This window comes from Rhea americana, unplaced genomic scaffold (assembly GCF_003343005.1).
Source record: "Rhea americana isolate MKP2758 unplaced genomic scaffold, rheAme1 scaffold_383, whole genome shotgun sequence".
Taxonomy (NCBI): domain Eukaryota; kingdom Metazoa; phylum Chordata; class Aves; order Rheiformes; family Rheidae; genus Rhea; species Rhea americana.
In genome coordinates, this window is record NW_028186516.1 from 5650 (window position 1) to 14054 (window position 8405).

Consider the following 8405-nt stretch of genomic DNA (forward strand, 5'->3'; position numbering starts at 1 on the left):
GCGCTGCCTCACCGCCTCGCCTCTCCACCGTTGCAGGACTTTGACATAGACATCGTCGCCGTGGTGAACGACACGGTCGGGACCATGATGACCTGCGGTTACGACGACCACAACTGCGAAGTCGGCCTCATCGTCGGTGAGCTGCAGCAGGGCTGGGCGAGGGCAAACGTGCCGCAAAGCGCTGCGGTGCAAGGCAGCCCCTCAAACCGGCTGCCGGTTTGCTTTATCTATTGCATTTGGCTATTGCTAATTATGGAGAAAAAGGGAAACGCGGCATCGTTTCTCAGCTGCCTGAAGTGACGGAGCCTCTGTGCTCGGTGCAGGTACCGGTACCAACGCCTGTTACATGGAGGAGATGAGACACATTGACCTGGTGGAAGGGGACGAAGGCCGGATGTGCATCAACATGGAGTGGGGGGCCTTTGGYGACGACGGGGTGCTGAACGACATCAGGACCGAGTTCGACCACGAGATAGACATGGGCTCGCTCAACCCTGGCAAACAATTGTAAGCGCATTCCTGGCTCCAGCTCAGACTCGGGGTTTGCTCTGCCTTTTCTGTCCTCCCTTTGTGCTAGTGGGACTGAGGAGGTCATCCCAGTTAAGTAGGTCACAGTGTCCTCCAGGGTACTGGCTACACCAGCGCAAATAGGGACGACATCACCAGTTTGGGTTGGTGCATCCGATGAACCTCCCAATGTCCGCTCCCTCGGGAGCCCTTTGCTWGGATAACGTGTCCATCTCCGTTTCCTTCCCCTTCCCATGTAATAAGCTGCAAGCAAAGACAAATACCACCACCTAATGTCCACATTAGAGTCCTACAGAATTCCCATTTCTGACAGGGTGTAGGTATCTTCATAGCTGGCTTCTGGCAGCACGGGTAGGTTTTGGGGCAGATCTCTGGGAACTGAAAGACACCCTTCAAGTAGCTGTAAATTCTCCTTGCAGAATAACACTTCGGTTAACACRGCTTTGCTTTCTTGGTGATGGGAAAGAATAAACTACCCTGGAAAATGAGCCCCTAGGTTRTATCTATGCCTGAAAGGTCGCTCTGTCGTTACAGCGAAGGGCTTTTAACGTAGACCTGCCTTGGGGAGCTCTGTTCTTGCAGGAGTGCGGGCATGTCAGTGATCTGAATAACTCCTGCAGATGGTGCAAGCATCTGCCCTCTTTTGGGGGCACAATCTGATTTTTTCACGCTTACGTACTGGAAACCCGCCCATGCCATTGGTGGTCAGCTCCTGGTGCACCCACAGTCAAGCRAATGCATCTTGTGCTTACCTTGGCAGGTTTGAGAAGATGATCAGTGGTATGTACATGGGAGAGCTGGTCAGACTCATCCTGGTGAAGATGACTAAGGAAGGGCTCTTGTTTGGTGGGAGGCTCACACCAGATCTGCTCACTACTGGCCACTTCGAGACCAGATACGTCTCTGCTATTGAGAAGTGAGTGGGACCKAGATGTTTTTCAGGGGGTCCTAGCCTAGTTGCTGATGTTTGTGCTGCTAGAACAGGACTCATCACAGAGCTATCCGYTGGGCAAAAAGAAACACTTTAGACCACAAAAGTGGTATTGTCAGGCACAAATCTCTTCTGTTCTTTGATCCGTAGGGAGAAAGAAGGGTTGCAAAAAGCCTATGAGATCCTCACCAAGCTGGGCATGGAGCCATCTCATGAAGACTGCGTGGCCACCCACCGCATCTGCCAGATCGTCTCCACCCGCTCGGCCAACCTGTGTGGGGCCACCCTGGCGGCCGTGTTGCGACGTATTAAGGAGAACAAGGGGCTGGACCGGCTGCGGTCCACTGTCGGAGTGGATGGCTCTGTCTACAAGAAGCACCCTCAGTAAGTCCATGAGCGTGGACAAGGCCGGTGGGGAGCCAGAGGGTGCTGGCTGCAGGGTGAGAGCRCACGTGCAAATCTGGCCCTACCAGCAGTGAATACAAGCTTGGCACGAGCGGCGTGTCTCTGAGTATCCCCCAGGGCCCCACCATTTGGATCCCAAGGGGACTTTTATTCCCAGAGACTCACATGCCCCATGATGACGTACTCAACTCCTCTTCTTCCTCCTCCCCTCCCCTCCGCCCCATAGCTTTGCCCGGCGCCTCCATAAGACAGTGCGGAAGCTGCTGCCAGACTGCGACATCCGGTTCGTGAGGTCGGAAGACGGAAGCGGCAAAGGGGCAGCCATGGTGACWGCTGTGGCCTACAGACTGGCTGCCCAGCACAAGGCGCGGCAGAAGACGTTGGAAGCCCTCAAACTAAGCCGTGAGCAGCTCCTGGAGGTGAAGCAAAGGATGAGGCTGGAGATAGAGAAGGGGCTTGGCAAGCAGACACATGCAGAGGCCACGGTGAAAATGTTGCCCACCTACGTGTGCTCAACTCCAGATGGGACAGGTGAGGTGCCACATACCTGCTGTGTAGGGCACAAAGTGAGCATCTYGGCTCCCAACATCTCTGCCTTTTAGGGAAAGGCTGGGACTTTTGTCATGGTYGGTTCCCTCCTTATGGTGTGAGTGACACAAGGTTTTTAACCTCCTGGTAMGATACTGGAAAAAGCAGCTGAGCCTCCAGGACACTGTGCATTGGACTTCACACCAAGCTTTGCTTTTACTGCTGCAGGTTTCTCACCACTGTTGCTTTGGGTTGTACTCCCAGTTTCATTTCATGGCTCGAGTGTCCACTTCTCCATGGCTTAACACCCTGCTGTGTCCACGAGGCTGGAGCTAACCTCTACTTTGCCTTCCTGCCTTTTCACCTGTGCCCACTGTTCTCATTTCTTGCCATGTCTTGGGTTTCTGGTCCTCCTAGGAGGAAGGCAGATTTGGATGACCCTTTGGGCCACACTCAAAAGGCCCCTGTTGGGATCTCTCTCTTGATGAGCCTCTCTTGGGTTTCAGAAAAAGGAGATTTCCTGGCCCTGGACCTGGGAGGGACAAATTTCCGTGTGCTGCTGGTACGTGTGCGGAACGGGATGAGACGAGGCGTTGAGATGCACAACAAGATCTACTCCATCCCGTTGGAGATCATGCAAGGGACAGGAGAGGAGGTGAGGATGAGCAGCTGGAGACTGGGGGGGAAGACATCTTTCCTGGGGGTGCTGTGGAAGTGGTAATCAGTGCAGCCACCCCAGAAGGCCAGTGCAGGCCCAACCATGGGCCCTGCGAGTTGATTTTGCCTTGCTTTGGTTTCCATGGCACAAAATCAGRAGCGTGGATGACACTTGCTTTCTTGCCTTTGCAAAGGACTCAGATAGATGTCCTGCAGCACTGGAGCTTGAAATGTGCTTTAGAAAGTGCAAAATTGGCTTTARGTTAGCAATGGTTATTCCCAGACATCAGTGACCCTCCCTGAAATGCACRGTGAAACCCACAGTGACCCACTCCTACCCCATCAAAGGGCAGATAAACATCARCCACATTGCCTGGATAGGGAAACCACAACACAGGCACTCAGAGACCTCTCCAGAGCCRTGTTCACAGACTGAAGCAGTTTTGCAAACTACTTCAAGCAGTGCTTGGGGGACAGGAGGTTTTCTAGCAGGTGTCGAGGCAAATGGGTTCTGGGGCTACCTTGTGAAGGACCACCCATGTGAAGTTGTCACTTCTTTGCCAGCTCCTCCTTTGCTTTGGGGTGCAGTATGGGGTCTGCAAGATGGAGATATGAGAGTGATATCACCACACTGGTGCTGGGGGAGAGACAAAAGGGAGCAATTTTGGGTTTGCTCACCTCGTACAGTGCAGCTGAGGGGTCTGTTCAGAGCCCTGGTGGCTTGGGAATGGATCGCTGCCCTCAGAACATCAGGTAGGCTAAAAGTGAATTGAGCTTTCCACTGTGACTTAACTGCCTCCTCTGGCTCTGTCTGCCCAGCTCTTYGACCACATTGTCCACTGCATCTCTGACTTCCTGGAGTACATGGGGATGAAGGGTGTATCGCTCCCGCTCGGATTCACATTCTCCTTCCCTTGCCAGCAGACCAACCTGGATGAGGTAAGCCCAACTCGTGTCACACGTGSCCGGTATCCAGGGCTGGCTGAAAAGCCAAATCGCACTGGTAAGTCCAGGTACTCGAATCAACGGCTGTGGGGCAGATCAGCCAGAGATCCAAAAGAGGGGTRAGGTGAGAGCTTGGGGCTACCAGCGCTCCTGCAAAGCCTCCTTTGCTGCTTCAAGAAACCCCGCAGTTCTCCCGAGCTCTGGAGAGGGCTCAGTCGACACGCGTGAGGATCTGACCTCCGCTTGGCTGATAGCGCCCACCAAAAGCTGGTGGAGGTGTGCGGGCTGTCCCTCCTGTCCRGCTGCCTGGATGGCTCACCGCCTTTTTTTCCCTGCAATAGGGGATTCTTCTGAAGTGGACAAAGGGTTTCAAGGCCACCGGCTGTGAAGGAGAAGATGTAGTGAACCTGCTAAAGGAAGCAATTCACAGGAGAGAGGTGAATGTCCGTGGAGCTGTGAGAAAAGCTGGCTGCTTGCTRCCACATCCCAGCTCTTTGGGGGATCTTTAATTGGGCTTTAAAAGCAAGTTAACGGGCTGAACACAGGGTTAATGAGTATCTGATTTTAAACAACCACCTTTAGTCATTGCTAGAGGTTGGATTTTCAGACCTTGCAGCCAAGATCCTGCTTCTGTCCAGGACTGGAGCAGACTTCTCTCCTATGACTTGGGGAGACACCGTTGCCCTCTTCCTCAGTGCAGATCACACACAGCTCTTGCTGTGAGGCTGCTTCTGGCAGGACTCCTCCAGCATGCCAGTACTTACCTTGGTGGAGGTATCTGAGGTGTGACCGACTCTTGTATTGTCCACCTAAAGATACATGGGGCATGTGTGCACACCCAGCAGTCAGGTCCTTTCCCATCACTGGAGAAGACAGTGATGTGTCAGGCTGTCTTCCAGGAGTAACATGCATAATCCCTTCCCTCTGCAGGAATTTGACCTGGATGTGGTTGCCCTGGTAAAYGACACAGTTGGCACCATGATGACCTGTGGGTATGAAGATCCATATTGTGAAGTTGGGCTGATAGTCGGTGAGAACTGAAACTTTCTTGCAGAGTTCCCTTRCCCATCCTGTTGGTGGGCACCAATCCACCTGTGCAGGGCAGTCTTAGCCATTTCCAGTGCCTCTTCCTTTGGGACAGGGCTTCTGGCTGTTCAGGATGTAAGATAAAAGCTCACAGACAGCTTCTCTGAGCCCGCTGTTGAAAGATGCTTTTCTCTTGGCAGGCACAGGCAGCAACGCCTGTTACATGGAAGAGATGAGGAATGTGGAGCTGGTGGAAGGGGAGGAGGGCAGGATGTGCGTGAACATGGAGTGGGGGGCGTTTGGTGACAACGGGTGCTTGGACGACGTGCGGACGGAATTTGACTTGGCGGTGGATGAGCTGTCTCTCAACCCTGGGAAGCAAAGGTGCGTGGTGGCTTTGTGAGGCTAGGAAGGGACTCCACTGCGAGAGCTGCCCCTAACCCTYTGGTGTGCCTGGGGCAAGGTGTGCACAGAGATGAGGCTGGGTGTCTAGGAGCAACTCAGTGCTCCCCCTCAACCCCTTGGTGGACCATCAGCGTCAACCAAGCTTCCTGCCTGCAAGGTGGAGACCGCACTGCTGTGTTTTCTCCRGGGTATCTGGCCTGGCACCTTGCTGAATTTCATGAGGAAGGTGTCTGGCCAAGCTGGGATCTGGATCCCACATGCTGCTGCGTCCCTTCCTGCCCTGATGTTCAGCCCTGTCCTCTCCCCTCTAGGTTTGAGAAGATGATCAGCGGGATGTACCTGGGTGAGATTGTCCGAAACATCCTGATGGATTTTACTAAGCGAGGGCTGCTCTTCCGGGGACGCATCTCAGAGAGGCTGAAGACCAGAGGGATTTTTGAGACTAAGTTCCTATCCCAGATAGAAAGGTGAGCTCGGACAGGCAGGGTGGGCAATGATTCTGGCCTTGTTGCTGCAGACCAGAGCAGAGATATAGCTTGGGAAACGCGTCCCCAAGGCTTACAGGAGAAATCTCAAGTGCTGAGCTCYTTCTGGAGCCAGGATGGTGCAGAAGACGACAGCAAAATCGCAGACTTCTGCGTTGTCTAAACCACGAGTTCCTGTGCTCTGCAGGGTGCAGATAAGAAAGGGGAAGCCAAAAGCCCAAGCTGCCCCATCTGATAATGCTGCCTCTATCTTGTGTCCTCCGCAGCGACTGCCTGGCCCTGCTCCAAGTGCGCTCCATCCTCCAGCACCTCGGCCTGGAGAGCACRTGCGACGACAGCATCATCGTGAAGGAGGTGTGCACGGTGGTGGCTCGGCGGGCAGCCCAGCTCTGCGGGGCTGGCATGGCAGCTGTGGTGGACAAGATCCGGGAGAATCGTGGGCTGGACTTCCTAAAGGTCACGGTCGGTGTGGACGGCACGCTCTACAAGCTGCACCCTCAGTGAGTCGCTCATCTGCATGCAGGTGGCCCAGGGCTGTCCTCAGAGGAGACCGGGGCGATGTGCTCATCCCAGGCAGGATGGGTGCTGAGCAGGGGTCTGGTTTGGGCAGTCAGAGAGGACAGGAGGAGACCTAAGGTCTTAAGGGTTGCRAGGACCAGAAGCCCACCGAGCTAGACTTTATCAGGATGCAACAAGGGGTGGCTGCTCCCTAAGGGGCAGGTAGCTGGGAGCCGAGGGGCATGACACAGCCAGCAGGGCAGGGGCCTCACCAGGCAGWGCCCGTCCCACCACCCCAGAGTGAGGTGAGCAGGACAGAGGTGATGATCAAGTTCAACCAAGAGTCTAGATCATCAGACAAGCTTGTAGTGATGAGGCTGGTCTGAGATCAAGTTAGGAAGTCAATCCACAGGCCAGATGCTTGCCAGGCAGGTCCGTGGTGGTAATGCAGGTCTGAAGCTAAGCCAGGAAGTCAGCCTGTAGGTCAAGGTCTGMATCAACAAGGTCCATCTTTGGGCATAAGCATGCTAGAGACCGCAACTTGTAGGACAATATAGCTCAGACAGAGAGTGAAGGCCCAGGGCTGAGCTTAAACTGGCCCATGGGCAGAGGGGATTGGTGGAGACCCCAGGTGAGGCTGCTCAGGACCATTAAATCCTATCAGTGCTCTCAGGACCCTGACAAACTCTACCTGGGGAGTTTGGAGCAGGTGCCACATTCGGTCCTGGCTGGAAGGAGWACGGGTGTACACCAGGGCAACCATGATCCTGGCTGAAGTACGGAGACTCGGCGTCTCTGATGCCTAACACGTGGCTGAGCTCACCTCGCAGCTCTCTGAAAGCGGTCCTGCTCCTCTGTTGACCTTGTTTCTCTGAGTCTGTAGCGCTGGTGGAGAGTTTGCTGAAGGCAACCGTAAAATAGGGGCCAACGGGTTCCTGCCCTTTKGGGCTGGCACCTGCAACCACAGGCGACTTAAACCGGCTCCTCTTCTTTCTCTGCCGCTTTCCTGCAGCTTCTCCAGTGTCATGCACGAAACAGTGAAGCAGTTGTCCCCCAAGTGCGACGTGACCTTCCTGCAGTCGGAAGACGGCAGCGGCAAGGGCGCAGCGCTCATCACGGCGGTGGCCTGCCGGATCCGGGAGGCCGGCCAGCGGTAGAAGGAAGGAGGTTTGCTGAAGAGCTTGGTCTCAGCAAAGCAGAGGATGTTCCCCTTCCCGTCCCCGCCTCCCTCCCTCCGTACGCACACACACAACCCCCTGCAAGCAGACTCTCAGCTTTCCTAGGTCTCTCGAGATACCRCCAGTAGGGCTGGAGATGCTGTGTGCTTTCCATAGAGTTTGTCTTAGGAGTTTGCCTGCCATAAAAACCCCGTGCTGAGTAAAGCTCCCAGTGTCTTCTGGCTGTGTACCCGCATCTCCAGTCCGAGCTGGACCTGTTTCGCTTGCAGCCTGCTTTAAACCCCAGCTCTCCTCCCCGCATCTCCTCCCYGCCCTGCCGTGTCCCCCGGCGGCAGCAAGGGTCACGCTAGCGTAACTGAGATTCTGCATCGTCACTTTACAGTAACCGATACCTATTTATGTGCGTTCGAGTCATCGTGTCCGTGCTCTAGAAAGCAAACCCCGTTAGGACCGGCCTCGAGACCCCCACCGGCCTTTCACCCTGACCGAGGCTGTACTATTTCCGCGAAAGTCGTGGCGGCCCCCGAAGCGGGCGGCGGCGGTCGAGAAGGCGCCGGAGCCCGGCCGGGGGCTCCCGTTCAGCTGCTCCAGCCGAGCACATGCCTGGAAATAACCGGGGGGGGTCTGACGGCGCTCCCCGAGCTCGCGCCCCGGCCGCTGCCGCCCTGCCGCAGGGCGCCCGCCCGACGCCGGCGGCCCGCGAGTTTGGTTCGCTTCTGGTCCGTGGAGCAGCTCCGTCTTCGGCCCCTTAGGCGMCGTCCGCGTTTACGCGCTGTGTATTCGTGTCTCGAGATCGCGTGGCTCTCCGTGGACGTAGTC

At 55.5% G+C, this 8405-nt stretch overlaps 1 protein-coding gene across 1 annotated transcript in view; it reads left to right on the forward strand.

The window, feature by feature from the left end:
• Positions 1-7908, forward strand: part of LOC146591143 (hexokinase-2) — a 10027-nt gene extending 2119 nt beyond the window's left edge. Inside the window, exons 5-17 of the mRNA XM_085313366.1 lie at positions 37-136; positions 324-507; positions 1289-1444; positions 1610-1843; positions 2091-2395; positions 2899-3047; positions 3869-3988; positions 4336-4431; positions 4925-5024; positions 5221-5404; positions 5737-5892; positions 6177-6410; positions 7421-7908. Of these exons, the coding sequence (XP_085169492.1) occupies positions 37-136; positions 324-507; positions 1289-1444; positions 1610-1843; positions 2091-2395; positions 2899-3047; positions 3869-3988; positions 4336-4431; positions 4925-5024; positions 5221-5404; positions 5737-5892; positions 6177-6410; positions 7421-7565 (2163 nt within the window). The 3' untranslated portion in view covers positions 7566-7908. The remainder of the gene's footprint in view (positions 1-36; positions 137-323; positions 508-1288; positions 1445-1609; positions 1844-2090; positions 2396-2898; positions 3048-3868; positions 3989-4335; positions 4432-4924; positions 5025-5220; positions 5405-5736; positions 5893-6176; positions 6411-7420) is intronic.
• Positions 7909-8405: the final 497 nt, after the last annotated feature.